The sequence below is a fragment of the Kryptolebias marmoratus genome, linkage group LG12 (genome assembly GCF_001649575.2).
Source record: "Kryptolebias marmoratus isolate JLee-2015 linkage group LG12, ASM164957v2, whole genome shotgun sequence".
NCBI classification, from domain to species: Eukaryota; Metazoa; Chordata; class Actinopteri; order Cyprinodontiformes; family Rivulidae; genus Kryptolebias; species Kryptolebias marmoratus.
Window position 1 is genome coordinate 7,290,006 of NC_051441.1, and position 20,970 is coordinate 7,310,975.

The following is a 20,970-nucleotide window of genomic DNA, read 5'->3' on the forward strand; positions in this document are numbered from 1 at the left end:
GATGGTTCGAGAGGGGGGTAAAAGAATCCATCTATGTCAAAAGGGAGAAACCAACATTAAACAGAGGAGGTCTCTGATTCCAGCTTTCAAAAACATATAATGGAGCTTTAGGCCTGATACCTAGTCAGTTTCACTCCAATTAACACCTGCACTCATGTGACAAGAGTGGCACGTCAGTGAGTCAGACGAACAAGGACCCTAACGAGCCTCTATTGTTAGAAGAGTGAGAACAATTTGCAAGCAGTCCAGCTTACATCACATCTCAGCTTTAAAAACTCAACTCCACACTCTCTATTTCTGAATTGAGAAAGCTCCTCGGATGAGAAGCGAAACGTCTTCAGCTACAGAATAGAAGTCCAGTTGTTTTTGTTTTTTAACTTTTTTTGAATTTACCATGGCCTGGATGACTGAGAATCTACACCAGCATATAACAACAGGTTAGTTTTTCTAACCATCGTGAACTCACAAGGTTCAACATGAGCAACCCTTCAAACAGTAAAATGTAGAATAAACATGAGATATTACCTCCACTAGTGTAATGAGTTAATCAGATTTCTTCAACTCTTTAACGTGTACTCATTTCTGTGAGGACGATTTAGTGATCTACCAGGAGCCCCTCACCGATATACCATAAAGTCACCATAATTAATGATGAAATGTCCTGTGAGACTGCAGAGGGTTAAAGCTGGGTCGACGGCAGCGTTACTGAAAGCATGAAGGGCCTGAAGGAGCACTCAGTCCTCCCTGAAGGCCCATCAGTCAGACACAGATAAAAGAGCCGAGTGCAGAGATAATGTTTAACCAAAGGAACCGTGTCAGACGTTTCATAAGCGGCTTCCTTTTCTGCTCGGAGAGACAGAAGGAAAGTGATCATTTCTGGGTCAGCAAGGGTGGCACTGTTAATAACCACTTCTCTTTTCAAAAATCACTGAGTCGTTTCACTTTGGTTCTACAAAACTGGAATAAAACAAGACTAAGTTCTGGTGGCTACCAGCACTGATCAAACACTTGAGTCACTGTTATAAAATAAAGTTTGTGCAGGTTTTCATTTGGTTAAAAAACACGTTTTTTTTCATATTAATGGCAAAAGACAACCTACTGCAACAGAAGGAGGACATTAAAGAAACAAAGAATGACAGAAATGCTTCTGTGTAGATTTATCTTCTCTTTGTTACTGAGATAAACCCAATATGAGCTGAGACCAAACGCTCACTCCCTGCCTGACTCACCAGCTGCTGTGCATGAGAGCGACAGGTGTGAGCCGAGACGACAAAACTGTTATCAGAGAAGGTTGAGAAAGGTCAGAGGACACGCACGCTGCTGAAAGTTTTTGTCTCTTAATGATCTACTAAACTGGCCCTAGAATAAAGCTCATATTTAAGCGGTATAAATAAGGTTATTTATTCAGCTGTATGTACAACATGAAGCTCAGGTTAAATAATGCACAGCACAACAAACCCATGTGTGTGTCCCAGATAAACAATCTCCACGTACATATGGTCCAAATTATGTGCATACCAGTGGCTGGGTTAAAGTTTGTGGTCACAAGAGCCTGTTTCTTCATAGGCTTGTCTTTTTTGAGCCGGTGTGCGAACTGGGTCACAAATGAAGGAATTTTCCCATCTGTCGGGGAGAGCTGCAGCAGACACAACACCAGCTCTATAAACAAGGAAAGGGGTTCTTGAATGATTAATTAGCATCAATTATTGATCCCATCGCATGTAAATGGCTCCTAGGGGTTCACCACATCTTGATAGGACAGAATCCATCATGATTATGTTTTTTTTATTTGCGAGAATGATACTTGACAAGAAAATGAACAGGGTTAAATATGTGTTTATATTGAACATAGCCTTGTGAAAGCCAGTGACTGGATGATTAGAAATTCTTTAAAAAGGCCAATGTAGAATGGTTTATATATTTGATAAAAATATGTCTGAAAATTACATATGATTCCATATAACAAATAAACTCTGTAAACCTAATCAGTTGAGGTTTTCTACTACTAAAAGATCTTCCAAAAAGTAGTATTTGATGTCACATTAACAATAAAACAACTAACCACAAACTGAGACAAAAATTATATTTTAGCATTTCAAAGACTATATTATACATTGCCGCAAATACCCCATAGAGACCACCACTGATGTCAATTTTTAGATAATGTCTTTTATACTGAGGCAATCTAACTCATGCAGATAAAGTGTTTTATTATTAATATTATTATTATTTTAATAAAATTATTGTGTGTGATTTTAACAATAATGGTACTGACATTCAAAACCAAAACTCATATTTAAATTCTTTGTTTCAGTTTATGGTTTACTGTAATATCTTTAGCCACCTATTTAGTAATAAAGAACATCCGTCTGTACTATTATGAAACTATGAGTTTTATTTTATTTTATGCAATGTTGCAAGTATGAAAAAAATTTACCAGCAAAAACTTAATTGCAAATGGTAACTTCAACTCCTTAACAAACTCTGCAAAACAAGTGCATCTAAATCCCTGCAGATATTTATGGTTTCTCTGACTCATAAATTAGTCAGATATTTTTAGTCGAGCAGCATTCTGCTCGCCCATCTGCGCAAACAGATGAGTCTCTGGTGCTTCTACCCACCGTCACAACCAGTGAGATGCCTGCTGGAGATAAAAGTAAACCAGAGTGCCAAAATGTGTCTGCTGAGATTATCAGTGGCAGCAACAATGACAGGCAGTGGAAACCCAGCCGTCTCAGACAAAGGCCTCCACTAGTCCACCAGCCTTTACAAAATCAACAGTCCATGTCAAAAGACTTATGCAGAACCTTCTCAGCAATTTTTCCCCTGGAACTTAAACTTGTTAAACCAATACAAGTCTTTGAGTTCATATTACTAATTGGGATGTTTTCCTGTGAGACATAAAGTCATTCTCACACCACAGAATTATACTATTATTGACTACTTGTTGACTATAAACAAAACAACAGAAAATCTAAAAAAAACTCAGTACTTTCACTCTGGAATGTGCATTTCATCAAGACAGTAGGAAACTTTATGATCCAGTGTATAATAAGAACATCTAGCATTTGTGTTGTAAAGATATATTTATTTAATTTGATTCCATTAACATGTGGCCTTAATTTATTTCTGAATTGCCATACAGACCTTACTGATCATAGCTGTTTTTAAAAAAATATTTTTTTCAATATTAGATCAGTGACTAAAAGTCAGAATTTGACAAACAAACAAACAAAAATAAAACTTTGGACATCAATCAAAATACTGTGGTTGGATAAATCAGCATAACAAATAAGATACAACATGTGATATATAGCATAACATTTTATTTATTTATTTATGTAACAGGCTGCTTGGTGTAAATCCAGATTGTTTTTATTTGATTCTGAAGTGCATTTGACTTAATATTACATGTAAAAAGGTAAAGAAACTTAATCAGTATAAAGGTGTTTGAAAACAATAAACACTAAAATGTTTTAAATGATTGGGACCAAGGCTTGTGATCTGAGCTTTTGCCATAAACAAAAACTGCTAATAACCTAAACAATATAAACAGTCTTAACTGCACAATATTTTTAAAAATTATTTATAACTACTGTTTTTATCCTTTTATGATAAAAACATACTATTAAAAATCATTTTTAAATGTAAGTTGATATCTTGAGATTATTTAGCCCCTACTTGGTGTTTCGTGACCTACATTGGGGTCTGGGCCCCAACTTTGGGAACCACTGATCTAAATGATGAAATGATGAAAACTGAATGGGTTTTTGTCTGTGCAGCATTTTTAAAGAACCTGCTTCTGTCAAACTTGGTGTTTGGAAATGATCTAAACCCAAGAGCAACAGCAAAGAACCAACTGAGCTCCAGAGTGAAAATTTAAAACTGCCTCTATCAAAATATGTGCATATTTCTGAGCCAAATCTGTTCAAAGGGATTTACAGCAGAACACTGTTAGCATTAGACACAGCAGGCGGACGAACACCAGAATCACAGGGAGGCTTGAAGAATGACACAGTGGAGTGAAGCTGCTGCTGTATTCAGAAGAAAAACATGGAATAATAAAAAAGCCCTGTGATTTGGAGAAAGATGCAACATTTACAGGGATTTGCATCTCAGTGGAAAGCCTCAAATGTCTGCAACAAAGAGGATGGTCTCTGCAGTACAATTAATAAATAAATATTATCTATTTGAACTCTCTTGTGGCAGCTGCTGTTCATAAACGTTTGTCATGTTTAATTGATGCTTTTAAATCTCAACCCAGTTTTAATTCTATCTAAACTGTCGCTTCTCTCTAAAAGGGAGCCATAACACATTTTTTACCCCCGTCTCTGGTTGATTTCATTTAGTCACATACATTATATGCCCTAAATCCGCTCAGCCATATGCTCTCCCTGCACTTTGCCTATACTCAACAATAGGACAGTTGTACTTTCCTCATGGAGCTGCAGTCTGTGGCACAGCACGTCATATACAATTAGTGTTCCTCATGGACCCATATGCAGTCACAGTGCTTGGGGCCAAACTGGCGCCTTCCAGTTCCTGAGCTCAGACAGTCAAGAGCACACTGACTCTATTTATACTAATCATTATCCAAATGAGGCTAAAACAATAAGACAGCTGCAAAAAAGTGTTCTGCTCAGCAGGAAGAAGCAAGTTAAAATAGAAAAAGAAAAAAGGGATTTTTATTTATGTATTTATTTTTAAAGAAAACAGCCAAAACTGCAACATGATGGTTGATCAGTTGTTTTCACGTTGGGCTAAATTGGTGCACGGTCCCTTTAAGAAAAACCAAAACAATTGTTTACTTCCGGTATGATGGAGCTCACGGTCTTCTCTTTGTTCGAGCATGATTAGCCACTAAAACCCATACATATTAGAGTAAATGTATGTGAAATACATAAAGGCATCATTGCTGAGTGAGTCCGGCGTGGAAGTATTTGACTTTAGAGATTAATTATGGCGGGAAGAAAAAGAAAGACCCAAGATCTGACAGCCGCCGCAGCACGAACACAGTCGGGTTTGTCGCGTACAAACCGGAAACGGACACTTTTACCTGACAGTCCAAAGCAGACAATTAAATGTGAAACCAGTCAAAGTTCTGAGCCTGAGCGAAGCCATTATTTCGACCAGAACAGTGACCTTCAGCACAAACTGGGGCAGGATTTTTTCAACCAGCCGTGCATCAGTTTGGCCAAAGCTTTCCTTGGAAAGGTAGAGTCCACCTTCACACCCTTTTTTTTGTACTAAGAGGAGGCGGGGTTATGAGCAAAATGTGGTTTAAAAATATAAAACAAAAATCATTGCAAACCTTTCATTTTATATTTGAGCTAAGATTCACCTTATCTGCCATAAGTGGATGCCTGCAATTGTTTCCTCAAAGAAAACACTAACATCCTGTCAAAAACTGACATAATTAAGCATAAGGTTGTAGCCTTTATGCTAAATTGTTACTGATTGTAGATTCTGTGAAATAAGTATAACTAGAAAACTGAATATTAAACATAACAGCCATGTGGACTCAAAGGAGTCCACATTTTATAACGCTGATAAAAGATCAACAGATTTATTTGAGACTTTACGCCTTCTCCTAATGACCACAACATATTTTTATAAACATGTCCCTCTTTTTTTATTAAGATTTTAAAGGACTGCTTTTGATATTACTAGAGTAATTGCACTCATTTGGTATTTAAGCTAAAAACAATTGGATGTCTTTTTTTTTTCATTTCTTTGCCATTTGAGCTTATTTATCTGACTTGTACACACACATGCTGTAAACAGTAGTAAAAGATGCAAACCTGAGTATAACAGCCACCCCGTGAACCTGATATTCCCTTTTATGTAAGAATAAAAGACATTTGATAGCATAGCTTCGCCGGATTTACCTGACTCATTCTGTTTTTAATAAGTAGTCTTCAGCTGCCAACAAATCCATCTAATGTAATTTGTTCAAGAGGAATGCTGCTCAAATGTGCCAAAATTCAAGTTAGTGACTAATCGGATTGGTATTATTGACACAGTTACTCGTTTTTATCTTTGCAGCTTCTCATTTTAAAACTGAATAAAATATTTGAGCTTCTAGTGAGGAGGTGAAATCCCCAGCTGTAAACAAAAGTTGTCAACAAGTCAAAAGCGTCGCACAGAATGCGGTCAAAACATGTTTTATTTAGATTTTTTATCATCGTTGGAAGTCACAAGTAACTTCCCTGCTTGTTGAATAATTCACGACCAAAACAGAATGTGTCTTTCCCTGTCAGGTGCTGGTCCGCAGGTGTGCAGATGGAACGGAGCTGCGGGGGAGAATAGTGGAAACTGAAGCGTATCTCGGCGGGGAGGATAAAGCTTCGCACTCAGCCGGAGGCAAACGCACCGAGAGAAACACGGCCATGTTTATGAAGCCAGGCACAATCTACGCGTACCCCATCTATGGGATCTACCTCTGCATGAACGTGTCCAGTGAAGGTACAGTCATTGCACACCTTTGATGCTTCATTTTGGTGTGTATTTATATTTAATATGCTTAAATGATGCGATCTTAATGATAAACAAAAAAGATTTTGGAAAGTTCTTTTTGTTTAATATATTCTGGTTTATTTGCTGCTTGTTTATCAGTGATATTTGTTTGTGATTATTGGTTAGAAAAGAGAAAGGTTAAGGAGACATAATGAAGCCTTTCTGATTGATGCATGTTGTGTGCCCTTTTTTTCCTCAGGGGAGGGTGCTGCTGTGCTGCTGCGCTCTCTGGAGCCCCTCCAGGGTCAGTCTGTCATGAAGGAGCTGAGGGCAGCGAGACGCAAAGAGGGAGCCCGCCAACTAAAGGACAAAGAGCTCTGCAACGGGCCGTCAAAGCTGTGCCAGGCCCTAAATATACCTCGCTGTTTTGACCGTAGAGACTTGGCTTCGGACCCAGAGGTGTGGCTGGAGACCGATCCAAACACGAGTCCTGCAGACCCCCAGGATATAGTATCAGCTCCACGCATCGGAATCGAGTCCCACGGGGAGTGGGCCAAGAAACCATGGCGGTTTTATCTTCGTGGGCACCCCTGTGTCAGCGTTGTGAACAGAGAGGCAGAGAGACAGTCTCCATCTGGAAATGTGATGAAGAATTTCGATCCATGAGATGCGCAGGCTGCAACAGGACTGGAAGAACTGAAAATTAACTACTTTTCCATCTGCTCACTTTTTAAAGTTAAACATTTTGACAGAATAAAACTGTTTACATTTTCTGTTTGTCGTGTGCAGATACACTGAGTCTTACAGTTCTGTTTGTGTCAAAATGGTGAAATTTTAACTGATCAAAATCCATTTCAAAGGGTAATTTTGAAACATTGTTTATTGATGCAAAGTAGTTCAGTGAAGTAACAAATTAGAACTGACAAGTCAGATTCAGTTTATTAGTGCCTGTTAGGAAACAAAACACTGATTCATACATGCAGACACTCAGTAGTCTGTCTCATTTAGTTCCCCGGTTTCCTAATTCACACACGGGAAATGTCCCTTTCAGTGATTTTACAGATGTCTGGATCCACCATTTCCCTCCAGCAGTCTGAACAAAAACAGTCTGTTTGATGGTTTTTGTTGTTGTTGCAGTTTTTCCATCTGTAAGATTCCTAAAAAGAGGTAGCTGAAGGGATGGAACGATCATTGTGACCCCCTGTGAAGCCAGCACAGATCATTTTCTAACAGATTGTGAGGTGGGGGAGATTTAGTCATAACTCCTCCTTCACAGTGCAACCCTTAAGGCATGTCTGGTTTGTAAAAAATAATTTAATATTGTAAACAAACATTTGGCTCAACGAGAGAATACTTTGTACACATTAATGCAAATGTGAAGAACGTCTTTGAAGAAGAGCACTTGGCTGCGAACAGGTTGACCTGCTCTCAAACTGACGTATTTTCAAGCGCGGTGATGGCCTAGGCGCCACTAATCCATGGGCGACTGAAAGATGGAAATGATGGGATCCTCGTGGTTGGTCACCACGAGGACACTGCGGAACTTGTCGAACAGAGTCTTGAGCTGCGAGCGTCTCATGTTCTCGTTGTACATAATTTCTTCCAGGTGGTGATGCCCCCGGAAATAATGCAGCAGTCTGGAATTAGTCAACATAATAGGCAAAATAAATTAAAAAGGTAAAAATACGGAATTTCATTCAGTCATTAGCAGTGAAAATCAAGAATGAGAGAAACTTCTGCAGCTTTGATTAAGATTTTTCATCAATGTAACGTAGACAACTCACAGCACTGATTAGCAGTTATTATGTTTTTATTTTATTTATTATGCTAACAAAATAACAGCGAAATTAACTCTAACCCAAATTTACCTAAAAGCAATTAGAATAACATATTTATCCAACCTATTGCACATATATGTACAAGGAGGCAAATAAGGAGTAATTAAAGGCCTGGCGTTCTTAGAAGGAATGCATATCACCCGCTGTCTTTTATGTCAGAGGTAAACTAAGATCATCTTATGATGAGAAGGGACAGAGTTGTAGATGTTTTGGTCAAACCTCGTAAATGACTTTATGATCTGTCTCATCTGCTAGAGCTCAACTTATGTATTGAGAATGACTCTCAGCTACTACCACATCAAATTTTAGGTCAATAACCTATAAACTGACTGATTGCCATGTTTGTATTTGCTAATGTCAGTTAGCCGTGGTGGCCATCTTGAATGTATGTACATCCAATGTTCACCTCAGAGTTTCATTCAAATCTGCCCAGTGGTTCATGAGATATTTTGCTAACAGATAAATAAGGTTGATGCTGATAGCTAATGTTTTAAGCAAAGATGTTGTAGAACGTATAGTCCTTTAAATATGTGTTGTGATTTAGTCTCAGCCACCAAATTTGAGCTAAATATCTGTAAAATTGACTGAACTACGGCCATTTTAGTGTTGGCTGTGGCGGCCATCATGAATTGGGTTGACTCCAAATGTTCTTCAGTTGTAGATGTACATCCAGTAATTACTTTCTGAGAGTTTCATTAAAATCCATCAAGCAGTTTATGAGATATTTTGCTAAGACAACAAACAAACAAACAAACATGCACACCCAGTCTTCATTGGCCAAATGAGAACAAAAATGAAACGTATAGCTATGACTTGTTTGCATTTTGTGGCTTTATATGACGTGAACCCAATGAAACTAAGATGTAGCGTAATTCATGTAGTAAATGCAGTAATGTGTACACAAAGAAAGTACAAACACAATGTTGAAGTCACCAAATTACCTGGCAAACATTCGCAGATCCTCAGGATTTTGTGCAGCTGGGATGTTAAGTATAACCTGCCTCTCGTGCTCTGACAGACTTGTAAGCTGCGTTTCTGTCATCCTTTTGTTGAGTGGCGAGTCTCCACCAGGCACCAGTTCTGCACTGGAATTTTCAATACTGGGACTGGTTAAAGTCATGTCATCGCTGCTCGCTGCGCACACAGAGAAGACAAACGGTCAAAGATTCACGACCATCTGTTCTCCCTCTGAGAGAAGAGGACAGACACGAGGGAGGACCTACTTGGTGAACCAAAACTAAGAGCGCTCGGGGTGCTGAGACTCCGGCCTCCCACCCGGGCAGCCAGAGGGAGCTCTTCGTCCCTCAGTCCGGGCTCATCTTCACTGGGCGGTACCAGAAGGCAAACATACGTGTGCAGCTGGATAAGCAGGCGGTGCTGAAGCATCCACACCACCATCTGGATCAACTGGGCCTGGTCAGAGGCAGAGCAGCAAACTGAATTATAGCTGATTTTAAGTGTTAATACACTATTATAAAATGATTTCATTCTAATTTAAAAAACATTTATTCAAACAAAATATAATAATTAAATGAAACAGTTGTTTCTTACATATTTATTTTGGTTTCAATTTTTCCCCCCCAGCAGTAAAACCACTAGTTTTGGCTTTTTTAATATACCATGATGTCCATTTTAGTAAACTGTGAAAAGTTTTAATTAAACATACCATTTGGTCATAACTTTCAGTTTCAAAAGACTAAAAAGATGGACAGCATTTGACTGAACAACATCAGTCTAAAAACTTATGTCAAATTAATTTACAAGACTTCTGCTCATTTTCTTCTTTATTTTGAAACAAAAACTATGCATAATGCAATAATTATTTCACTTATACAAACAACTGTGATTAAAATGTCTTAGGGAGTCAGTGATATTTTGGCATTCTTTTTCTACACTCATCATAGTTTATTTTACAAATAAGTTGTAGAAAATGTCTCATCTTTCACCTGCTACAACAAATAATCCTACCTCCTGCGCCGGAGCCTCCAGAGGGTTTCTGAACTCGGCTAGTGAGACGGGCAATGAAAATTTCGCTAACATGGAGGGCAGATCATGGCCAGAAAACTGCTGAGCAAACTGCTCAGCCAATGGGGAGTATCTGTTCAAAGACAAACAACACATAATATTCTTCATGACAGAGCTTTTTCATTAACACATTTTAAATGTAATAGTAGTTCTGGTCAGAAGAAAAACTTCTGTCAGTGACCATATTTTAATAAAACACACAATGAAATAAATAAGTCTTCAAAATTTAATACAGGATCTGTTTTAAAAGGCAATACTATATATACATGCTTTGTATTATAATGATTATTTAGTTCTTTAAACTGGAACTACATCAGTGTTACATGCTTACAGGGAGATGTTGGCATGAGGTGACAGCATGTAGACGTTATTCTCACACAGTGGGTAGATGATGATCGCTTTGCCCCAATAAACCAAGTGAGCAGCAATTTGAAAGATCTGAGAGAGGAAATAAAACGTTATCTACTGTATATAATGTGGAGTAGCAGGATCTAAATTAAAAAAGGAAACTAAATAAAAGATAATGTTGGGTTATGTATCACAAATGGATATACCACAGATTGTCCACTAGAGGGCAGTAAGGCATTAAAAATACAATAAGCTCTGCCGAAAGATTTTCTCATATTTTTATCATTTTAAAAGAAGATGTTTTAAAAAGAACAGCTAAACCTTTTGCTTCTTAAAATACTCCTTAAATATATCTGTTGTACAGAGTGATGCAGGGAATATGAAAGCAGTTTTTTCTGTTTGGCACCTGAAGCAAAGCCAGGTCGGCGTCCTGTGCAAGCTGCTGCAGGTTTTTCACTGCTGAGCAGGTTTTTATCAGGCGGACCATCGCAGGTGAGCAGTCCAGCGGCAGTTCGCTGAGCAGCGCCTTGTCGCTCTCCAGCAGCAGCAGGGCATGGTAGGGCCTGCAGGACCAGAGATACCACACTGCTTGTCATTTACAAATGATGGTCAGGGGAGGGTTTTACATGACGTATCTAACTCAGCTTCAGTGTCAGCATCAAACTTTAACAAGGTGAACAAAGTGGTTTACACTTAAGCAAAACAACAAGGTAATAAAGTATAATATTTAAACATTAAATATAAAAGGAATAAAAGAAAATCATCAAAGCAAACAATTTAACTCTTCCCAGGTCCCTGAACGTCCTACTTCCTATGTTGCTCATTTTACTGTTATTTTATTTCTTAGTTTTTTAGCTTGTTCTTCTTTGTAAAGCATCCTTGGGTTTCATGAAAGGCGCTATACATATTCATTATTATTATAAATATGAACATGCACCCAAAAACATGGATCAAAGGGACATTTTAGATATGTGTTTTGAACAGAAGTAAATTTTTACACTGGCTGCTCATCTTTCTGTCAGTGTGAGTTTGTGTGGACTTGAGTTAAAACTTAATTACATGTAATCTGTCCTTTTCCTTTCTCCATGCTGAGCAAGAATATTTGCACTCCTATATTTCTTACAACTGTCACAGAGTAGCTGCATTTTGTGTGACTTTCCTTCAATATAACGAGTCTGATACGTCAAGAGGAAAGGAATATTTAACTGTAATAATATTTGTAGTAACTTAGAAGTGGTTTACTGGGTGGAGTATTTGAGTATTTAATATCATCTTTAGAAGTATAAGAAGGATTTTCACTTTTATTTTACATAGAACAGTTCAGAAAATAGTCTTTCCTGTGTGATTTATTGCAAATATGTTGTTTGTTGTAAAGTGATGGTCAAATAAAATGATGCAGCTGAGAAACCAAAAAAAAACCTTATAGCTCGTATTACCTTATAGCCTTTAGGCTGCGCTCCAGTGCCTCTGGGGGTATATAGTTCCCACCAATTCTGTGGATCTTATGTGGTAAACAGAAGCTCACCTCCAGCCAGCTGTTAATATGAAGTCGCATCACACCAGTTGTACAAAGGCTGAAAGAGGATCATTATCTTTATCAGCTTTGTAAAAAAATATAACTTCTTCAACGTCAGAATAAAGCAATGAATAAATTACAACGTGTTAAAACACAGACCTGTCATAAGCCTCCTTTAAGTCCCTGGCTAGTTTACATTTGGGAAGAATTTGTCTAAATGGTGACTGTGGGCCTCCGTCTGCTGACAGCAGGAGAGAGGAGCCACAGTTAAAACATAATCCAGCATGAAATATCATGCCCAAAGTTAGCAAACAGTCAAGATATTTAAAAGATTAAAATTTAAAGATGAAAAATGTAATATGTAATGTAGCTTGAAATCTGATGTGAATTCTGAGACTTCTCACTCTCCGTCATGGTGGTGATCTCATCCTGGACAGCCAGCATGAGCTTGGCCTCCCTGGTCAGGTACTGGCAGCGGCGCTCCTCGTGCTGCAGGGCTATAGCGATGCGCCGAGACAGGTTGTGCATGCAGCAGATCACGGACGGGTCAGCGTTTGCCTAAAGTGGCAAACAATGAAACGCAGACAGCTTTGTGTGACCAAATATTCTGCACGTACAAATACAACCTTTGTGCCCTTTCAGACGAACAGATGGATGAAAGGAGAAAATAAGAAACACACAAAAAATATGAAATTGTTTAAACAAACGGTCTTGTTATAAAAGTTTAGAAGGAATTTTGCTTTGGAGGCATTTTAAGCAGAACTAATTCAGTTGCTGGGGATATATTGTGCACAAAACATGACAGAGCACTTTTAGCCTCATCTGAGCGGGGACTTGCAGAGTAGCATGACTCAGCTCGGGCAGGAACTAGGCTGCACCTTATTGGGCAGCATGATTACGCAGAAAAACCTGCCCCCTCCTCCTGCAGGTCTCATGTTGTCACTGATAGTGAAGTGTTATCACATGAAGCACCCCTCCCATTCAAAGAATACTGATTAACAGAACACAAACCTGAAGCGTCCCACCCACAATCAGCTAAAATACGTAAAACTGTTGATATAACACTTAGGCTTTAATTAACATTTATACCAAAGCTGGCACAAACGATGATTTAAAATTAAAACATAAATCATATAAAACTTTTCTTACCCTTAGTGCAAACACCACATTAAACAAAATCATTGTAGGCATTTCCCTCTTAGGCGAAGGATCTGTTTTTGAAACCTGTAATGATAAAAAAAACAAAATGTTTAAATGCTGCAAAAATAAATACATCTTCCTGAGAGAAAGTGGGTCAGCAGTCTGGCATCTTATTTGTGATATGGTCATTAGTTGGGTTGACAAACATATGAAATAACTGTGAGGCAACAAATATTTATTTTTATAAAAGTCTCCTCACAGCTTTTAGTTTTAGATTTACAAAATTGCTTTGTCTAAAATATCAAAGTAGAAAAGAAATAAAATAAGCAACAATAACAGACAATCTGTTTATAAGTATAAAAATAGCAACAAAGCAGACTTTTCTTTTAATTTTGCTATTAAAATGATTAAAAAATAAACTTCAACACAATGTTTTGTAATTTGGCTTTGTGTTTTTATAATTCATTACAGCACAGAAACAATTGGTTCTTTTCATGTGATAATAATATCAAAAAATATTGAATTATTTTATGTTTTCTACATATTTTTACTATCTCTACAGCCAGTAAAATACCTTAACAGCACAGCTAAATGGCTGGCCATTTACAACAGTTTCCTAATTAGGTAAAAGAAGTCAAACAGCTACAATTAAACTCATACACTAAGTCCTTTTCTTCAAATAAATGTGGGGAAGGAAAGAACGTGAAGTATTGACAGTTTGGGCAAAAAAGAAAAAAAAAAGATCAGATCAGTGGCCAAGTCAGTGCTGTCGGACCTAAATGCTTTTCAGGTTATTAAACTGAGGATTTGTGTAAGAACAATAGATGCAGTTCCAGTCTTTAAAGAACATCATGAACCTCTTGAAATTACTGTTTTTTTTCTCCTATTTGTCTTTAGCCCTGTGAGGCCTGCCTGGACACATTGATGCTCGAGTGAACATGGAGCTACTAAACAGCAAACAAAGAAATAATACAGTGGATCTAATTCAAAATTACTACACTAAAGACAGCAGTAATTACAGTGATTATCAGAAGCTTTTCTCAGATGGGTCACAGGTTCTATCAACAGAGGCAACAGGAGCAGCAAATGTAATTTTCATTCACTAAATTAGAGTTTTTGTGTTTTTGCTGTTGAGCTATTTGAATACTGTCAGCAAAACTATATAAATATATATATTTAATATATATTTTAATATATAGTATTAAAAGATTATTGGCCAGAAAATACTGAGACCTCGTTTGTGAAATACTGCTTCATTATTCAACGTAAGTCTGGTGATATTATTATCTAACAAGTATTTTCTACAACTATTTACTCATATTTAGGGCTCCGTTTTGGGCAAATATCAACAACATCTCCCTACCTGGATGATAGGAGAGTGCTGAAGGAGCGTGGGGTGCCCCACAAATCGAACATTGTCAATCTTCAGTTCAAACTTCTTTCCACACATATCAGACTTGGTGGCCAGGATGGTGGCCAGGATGATGTCAGAAAACCTAAAAACAAAAAAAAAAAAACAAGACTCAGTGAGAAACTGTGCAAAGTGGGAACAGAGAACAGGAAAAGTTGAGGCAAGTGAGAAAGTTTAAATTATCTGTTTGCGTCCAGTTTTCCCATTCAAGTTTGTAAAAGAAGTTGCATTAATTAAATGTAGCTGGCTTTAATGGATTTTAACAATTACATTAAACATTAAAACAATTAAAATGACTGTGTGGCGACTGGAGAAGGAAAAGGAAGAAGCTTTCCTGGCAGAAAAAGTGAGGTTTGGATGGTTTACGAATGAGGAATGTGAAAAATTCATGCTGGTTTGACTGAAGTAAACTCATGCTGCAATCAAAGAGGTAAAAAAATTAAAGTGTTAACTTCCAGAAAAAAATTAAACTATGGACTTACTCCACCACCATAATTTGAAAACAGAAATGAGCAGTATTGGCTGAACTGTAGCTTGCATTTGATGTTTTGTCCTTTATTACAGAATCTACATGCTAAAAAAAAATAAATTCTGTCAATTAAAACTGGTTTTGAGCTGAGGATTTTAGTGCAAGCATGGTTTCATCCTCTGCTGATTATTTACAGGGGTTTAACTAAGAACAGGGCTGGAGATCCATACAGGGCACAAAACAGAAAAGAAGAGGTAAAAAGACAGGGGCGGTCTAGGAAAAGGAAAGGTGCTTCAGAATCATTTGGTCTTACCCTGCTACCAACTGTTCGTCAGTTAGTGGAGATTGCTCCCTGAAATGGGGATTGGGCCACAAAAAAAGAAGAAAAAAAAAAAGCAAACAAAAGGGAAAATGCAACACACAGAGTTGGGCTAAATGCATAATATGGACATTAAAGCTACCCAAACAAACATGTGATAATGTGATGTGAAAACGCAGGTTTGTATGTTGATTCATGAGCATTAATTCTAATACTTCTGACAATGAGTCCCTAAAACAGCATGAAACATTTTTAAGTTGATGCATTTAAACTAAAGTACATGATTTAGTGTTGATAATATCGACACATTTCTTTATTTGAGCTTTTTTTACATAAAGGTAAGCCAAAGAAACAGCTTTAAAGAGAAACAGATTTCAAACAAAATTTAATTAGAAAGAAATGAAACAAGTTTATCTAAAATGGCAATCATTTTACGCTGTTCTTCAAAAGGTCCAAGGCAACTTAGGCAAAAACAGACTGACATCGCCGTCTGTGAAGTGGCAACAAAATGAAACTTTAATAAAAAAGGACATTAAAGCATTCCTCAGTTCATTCCTAGTGTATTTTTTAGACACAGACAGACACAAACGTACAACAAGATAAAAATGTGTGTTAATTGTGTTTAGGTTTTTATAATCAGCAACTCCTGCAGCCTTTTGTCTGCTTTTTCTTAAATATTAAAATCAACATACTGTGGGAAACATTCAAAACAAAATGACAACATTAATGCTTACAGGCTGGTTTTTGTTTTTCTAAACTGGTGACATAATTATTACAATTATATGTATATACATGTATGTAAGTTGCTTTACACTGCACTGGATGAAGTTGTTTACTTCAGAATATGATATAGAAGCTATATATAGAATATTAATATAATTTATTGACGTAAAGCCTCATTTTGTAGAGAGAAAGGAAATCGAAAGCAATGAAAATAAGTTATATTAACTAAAAATCTAATCTCTACAACAGAATTGGCTTTGTCTGTTGAGATAAATTGATAAATCCTTTATAAGTTGAGAAAATAAACTGTATACCTTGAATCGCCATCTTGATCTTCAAGAACATCCCCGGTTACATTCAGTGCATATGGGTTTCGTTGCTTTGCTTGAGGACAGAAATGAGCATTAGTTAGTAAATGTAAAAGTAACGGCCTCTGTGTTTTAATGCAGTTTTCTAATGTTTTCACATGCCCACATCCTACACGAGGAATCAAAACTGCGACTTCTTGATTTAACTTGCCGATGACATTCATGTACTTCCTTAAAGTTACCTCATTTATGTTATTATTTTCTCCTACTTATTTAAGGCATCAGTAAAATAACATGCAGTTTTTGAGGATCTTAAACCAAACCTATTCTCACACAAACATAACCCCACACTCAATTAAAAGAAACAAAGTTTGTCACGAAGCTGTGCAGATATTATATGAATATATAAACGTGTAACTACATAAACTGATACATTAAAAGGCAGGGTTCTGATAGCTTTATCCTACCTGAGAGGGATGACGGACATTCATCGACTCTTTGGAAGGGATACCGAAAAAGAAGTTTGTTCCCTCGGCTGCCTGAGCTAACCAATATCACGCTAATAGGGCTGGTTTTATCACCACTTTTGTAAAAGTTATTTTGTGACTGACGGTACATTGATCTTGAGTCATCTGGTGACCCGACTAATGGATTTAGCATCGTGTTAGCATTCTAGCTAACGTGTCGTTAGCTGAGACACAGTTAGGAGTGTCTGAAAAAAAAAACAGCAAGTTAGTTTGTTTCATCTGCACTTTGCATTAGTTTTTGTTAATGTTTACAGTACGAATACACTGACCATAAAAATACATTAAAAACACTTTTACTCTACGAGTCTAGCCGCTCACCCATCTATTTTATTCACATTGTTATGCGTCACCTTTAAAAATGTTGTCTGGAAAAAGGAAGTCGGCTGTAAGTTCCGCCTGCTTCCAAAAGGGGCAACGTTCTTCTCATACAACCAGAAAAATGTAGAATATTAATCATAAATATAGTTTAGTGATTTGAGCCGACTTAATGGCTGAGGAGTTAAGTCAAGGTGCATTTTTGAACCGTATTTTTCCTGACGTTCCTGTATTTTTTTCCAGAAGATCACATACTCCTAATTTCCCCTAATAAATATATAAAAAAGATCATTTGAAAGTTTTAAATCTCTGACAAACATTTCAGATTTTAGGGCTGAATTAGTTTATAGGCCCTAACCGATAGATGGCGCATTTGACACTCTTGAAACTTAGTGTGCCAAATACATGGGTACCAGACAGTATTGTTATACTATGTTGGGAATAAGCTTCATACAAAACTGTTGCTCTGATATTTGTAAGTTAGCTTTTTGAATTCTGGTCACTGTAACCCGTATTTAACCTAAATTCTAGGGTTAAGATAAAAAAAAAAAAGATGAAACTTTCCTAAGGCCATTAAGTAGAGTTTTGGGATTAATTGAAAAAGGACAAGACACTTAGTGCTGTGTAGCAGTTGCAAAATTTAAACAATGGTTTATGTGAGAGCCTGCAAATTTCTCTTAATGCTCTGTTATTGTTAAAATCACATTGCCTCGTCTTTTATATCAAAATAACTATTTCAGAGAAGTCAAATGACCAACAGTGTTTATTCTCGGAAAATGCAATGTAAATATTTAAATAAAATGCATCATGCATTGTTATGGTCTGTTTTTTTTTACCTTCATTAACCTTGGTGAGGCAATATAAACTTGATCTTATTTTATGAAGAAAATTTTTGTTTCTACTTACAAACCCTTGCAAAAACACCCTTTCGTTGAACAGTCCATGTTGCTTCTGTGGTTATGTTAGGATTGTACAGCTTATGATAGCTTTATTTAAATTTATTTTATTTATTTGAATCAATAATCATCACTCTAAAAGGATGTTAGAGGAGACTAAATGCAAATGGATTATAATTAAGGTTACAATTAAACAAAGAAACAACAACAAATAAATATATATTTTTATATTTTTATTTGTAGTTTGCAACAGCCTCAAGACAGCAAATGGTGCAATTTTGGAAGTTAATGAAGACACTTAGTGGTACTGTCTGCCCAGGGCAGAGGCGACCACAGCCAGGAACTTCTGCCAGGCCTCCTGAGCTGCAGGGGTGAAGACGCTGGGGCCTAGCTTGGCTGCCACACACACGCTGATGCATTCAGCCAGAGCCTAAAATAAGAAGAATGTGACAGTGAATTTGTTTAACTGCACTTTAACGCACTGAAATGTGTCCTCTGAATGATTAAGGAAAAAAAAACATACCCTGAAGTTGTCGGGATCCACATGGAGCTTCTCGGAGTGCATAATGCTCAGGTTGGCGTAGGCGTTCTTGATGTTGTCCAAGTTCTTCACAGCGGTTTCCAGTCCACCCATCACGACCTTTCCGTGGTTGGCCACCTTAGCGTTTCCACAAATGGCGGCGTAGGTGGAGAGGTTTCCGAAAGCTCCGAAGTGTCTCTGAGTCCAGGGGCACACCACCAAAAGCCTAATGTGGAAAGAAAAAAAAAACATTTTAAATTATTTATTTTTACAGGGCATGTGGCTAGAAGCATAAAAAAGGGTTAAAAAAAAACCTGTGAAGGTTTACAACATGCATGAATTAAAATGTGTGGAAGGGTCACCTGCAAAGGGCCTGGGGTCCAATCTCTCCCACATCAATCTTTCCCCACAGGCCGGTGATGGCCTTGCGCTCAGCATCTGTCCACTCAACCATGGTGACGGGTTTAGGCTTGGTTTTATTCTACAAAGAAGAGTTTCTGATCAAAAACTTTAGAGAAGGCCAATCTTAGAGCTTTTTATTAATACCACAACGCCACTCCTCTCTGCTCAGGAGGCGTCTGATTGGAGGAGAGTCGGTGCAATATTGGGTTATACCCTTAATGGTTATCATTGCTAATACACCTTCTGGGAAAGGCTGATAAGAAAAATAAACAAATTAGTTTTATAGCCTTCATATATCAAGGCTGACAAACTTTTATATGTGAAGTTAAAAAAGATAAATTAGGACATACATTTATACTTTATATATTACAGAATGACACAAGGGTCCAGTTTTTATGTTCATATTTTACCATTTTTCAAACTATATAATCCAAACATATTAGTAGAATACTCTCAAGACATTCGTGTAATTCTGACATTTCTTCATTTCTCACAGTTTTCTGATGAAAAACAATAGTTTACAAAATAGCCACCCTTTATAAAAAGCTTTATTTGTTAAAAGAAACTCTTCAGCACTGTTGTAGATCTGTTCCTAAATATGCTCAATTCCTGTTTTTGTCTAATTAAACAACAAAAACACAAGTCCTCTCAAACTGAAATATAGTAGTTGAGAACAGGGTGTGGCTACTTTCATCTAAAAAATGGAACATTTTGTCAACGATGTGTTGTAGATTTTATATGTGGTGCTGTTAGATTAGAATTTCCTTCAAAGTAAGCATCAAATTGTTTTCATCTAAATTGTGAAATCAGAATGTGGGGTATAACTCAGGAGAGAAGGCAGATATGAGTCTGTTTGGAAAGGACAAGTCTTTCCTGTTGCCTTTTTGGCAGAAACTAGAACTCATAGTGGGAAGAGATTGGGGCTGAGGCAATGGGAAATATTTTACTTCACTTTTCTTTCCTTCTGACTTTGAATTAACTTTGTTATTAATGTTAATCCCATTCAATTGCTTTGACCACATGCCCACTGACCAAGTCAAGTACAGTTAGTACAAGTACAGGAGTTGATCAAAGTGCTGTACACATAAATGGTCCAGGAATATGCAAATAAATGAGAAAATAAAATAATGCAAATGACAAAAAGGAGCAATAATAAAATTCAGTAAGAAACAAAGATAGTGGTTTGTTCTGTGTTGACAGGTGAAAGAGCACAAAGCCAACATTACGGCAGCCGTAGGAGACAACAGTGAGATTGATTACCTTATTGGTCATCAACTGAGTAAACTGAAGGCTTTCGGTGTCTGAGTGGGCGTTGCCAAGTTCAGGGTAAACCCGATCATAAAACGACAGCAGTAAAACAAGACATTTGATCACCATCTGTTACATGACAAATTATCAGATACTGTACAAGTTGTTCATTTAAAAGTATTTAAGACTTCTTGTTAAAGGTTCTGTCAGGGGAACAGTACATATGTCTGCAAAAAAGAAATTTGAAATTGAATTTTGGAGCAGAACAACAACTAATTAGTCACTTAAATATTGTTCAGTAAAAAGGATTTCCAATTCAGAATCGCTATCAGTTTTAAAATCCCTTCACTTTATGTTGGCTGATCAGCCACACAAGAATTATATTTGCTCATAGGATCATTTGTGCTTCTTGTGTATAATGCTCAACATCAGGAACATATAATGTGGGACATTTGGGGTCAGCGTCAGTTTGGTGAGTAGGTTTATTCCTCAAGTTTCTAACCTCATGT

At 37.1% G+C, this 20,970-nt stretch overlaps 3 protein-coding genes across 6 annotated transcripts; 1 reads left to right on the forward strand and 2 right to left on the reverse strand.

Moving 5' to 3' along the window:
- Positions 1-4,787: 4,787 nt before the first annotated feature.
- Positions 4,788-7,545, forward strand: mpg (N-methylpurine DNA glycosylase). Its single transcript, XM_017429320.3, has 3 exons — positions 4,788-5,214; positions 6,261-6,465; positions 6,716-7,545. Exons 1-3 carry the CDS (start codon positions 4,960-4,962, stop codon positions 7,120-7,122), a joined length of 867 nt encoding a protein of 288 aa, XP_017284809.1. The 5' UTR covers positions 4,788-4,959; the 3' UTR covers positions 7,123-7,545.
- Positions 7,319-17,460, reverse strand: nprl3 (NPR3-like, GATOR1 complex subunit). Of its 4 annotated transcripts, none has more exons than XM_017429280.3 (15): positions 17,350-17,460; positions 17,021-17,265; positions 16,560-16,629; positions 15,517-15,555; positions 14,687-14,819; positions 13,333-13,407; positions 12,588-12,741; positions 12,343-12,424; positions 12,104-12,241; positions 11,074-11,230; positions 10,651-10,757; positions 10,263-10,392; positions 9,518-9,707; positions 9,236-9,428; positions 7,319-8,093 (listed from the first exon to the last, which is right to left on the reverse strand). In XM_017429280.3, exons 2-15 carry the CDS (start codon positions 17,211-17,213, stop codon positions 7,928-7,930), a joined length of 1,827 nt encoding a protein of 608 aa, XP_017284769.1. In that variant the 5' UTR covers positions 17,214-17,265; positions 17,350-17,460; the 3' UTR covers positions 7,319-7,927. The 4 variants fall into 4 exon arrangements, with proteins under 4 accessions (XP_017284769.1, XP_017284770.1, XP_017284771.1 ...); XM_017429281.2 differs by having other exon boundaries at positions 17,399-17,431; XM_017429282.3 differs by having other exon boundaries at positions 12,343-12,421; positions 17,021-17,443.
- A 1,061-nt stretch (positions 17,461-18,521) lies between these two features.
- LOC108243709 (hemoglobin subunit beta-B-like) lies at positions 18,522-19,337 on the reverse strand. The gene is made up of 3 exons (XM_017429324.3): positions 19,174-19,337; positions 18,815-19,037; positions 18,522-18,721 (listed from the first exon to the last, which is right to left on the reverse strand). Exons 1-3 carry the CDS (start codon positions 19,263-19,265, stop codon positions 18,590-18,592), a joined length of 447 nt encoding a protein of 148 aa, XP_017284813.1. The 5' UTR covers positions 19,266-19,337; the 3' UTR covers positions 18,522-18,589.
- Between the last annotated feature and the right edge of the window lie 1,633 nt (positions 19,338-20,970).

Excerpts from the sequence above, each read along its gene's own strand:
- nprl3 (XM_017429280.3), bottom strand. The coding sequence starts at position 17,213 with ATGCTAAATCCATTAGTCGGGTCACCAGATGACTCAAGATCAATGTAC. Across the intron at positions 12,242-12,342 it reads TTAAAGGAGGCTTATGACAG|CCTTTGTACAACTGGTGTGA; the intron begins GTCTGTGTTTTA and ends ATCCTCTTTCAG. Across the intron at positions 10,393-10,650 it reads CCTCATGCCAACATCTCCCT|ATACTCCCCATTGGCTGAGC; the intron begins GTAAGCATGTAA and ends GTCTTTGAACAG.
- LOC108243709 (XM_017429324.3), bottom strand. The coding sequence starts at position 19,265 with ATGGTTGAGTGGACAGATGCTGAGCGCAAGGCCATCACCGGCCTGTGG. Across the intron at positions 19,038-19,173 it reads GGACCCCAGGCCCTTTGCAG|GCTTTTGGTGGTGTGCCCCT; the intron begins GTGACCCTTCCA and ends TTTCCACATTAG. Across the intron at positions 18,722-18,814 it reads TGGATCCCGACAACTTCAGG|GCTCTGGCTGAATGCATCAG; the intron begins GTATGTTTTTTT and ends TTCTTATTTTAG.
- mpg (XM_017429320.3), top strand. The coding sequence starts at position 4,960 with ATGGCGGGAAGAAAAAGAAAGACCCAAGATCTGACAGCCGCCGCAGCA. Across the intron at positions 5,215-6,260 it reads CCAAAGCTTTCCTTGGAAAG|GTGCTGGTCCGCAGGTGTGC; the intron begins GTAGAGTCCACC and ends TTTCCCTGTCAG. Across the intron at positions 6,466-6,715 it reads CATGAACGTGTCCAGTGAAG|GGGAGGGTGCTGCTGTGCTG; the intron begins GTACAGTCATTG and ends TTTTTTCCTCAG.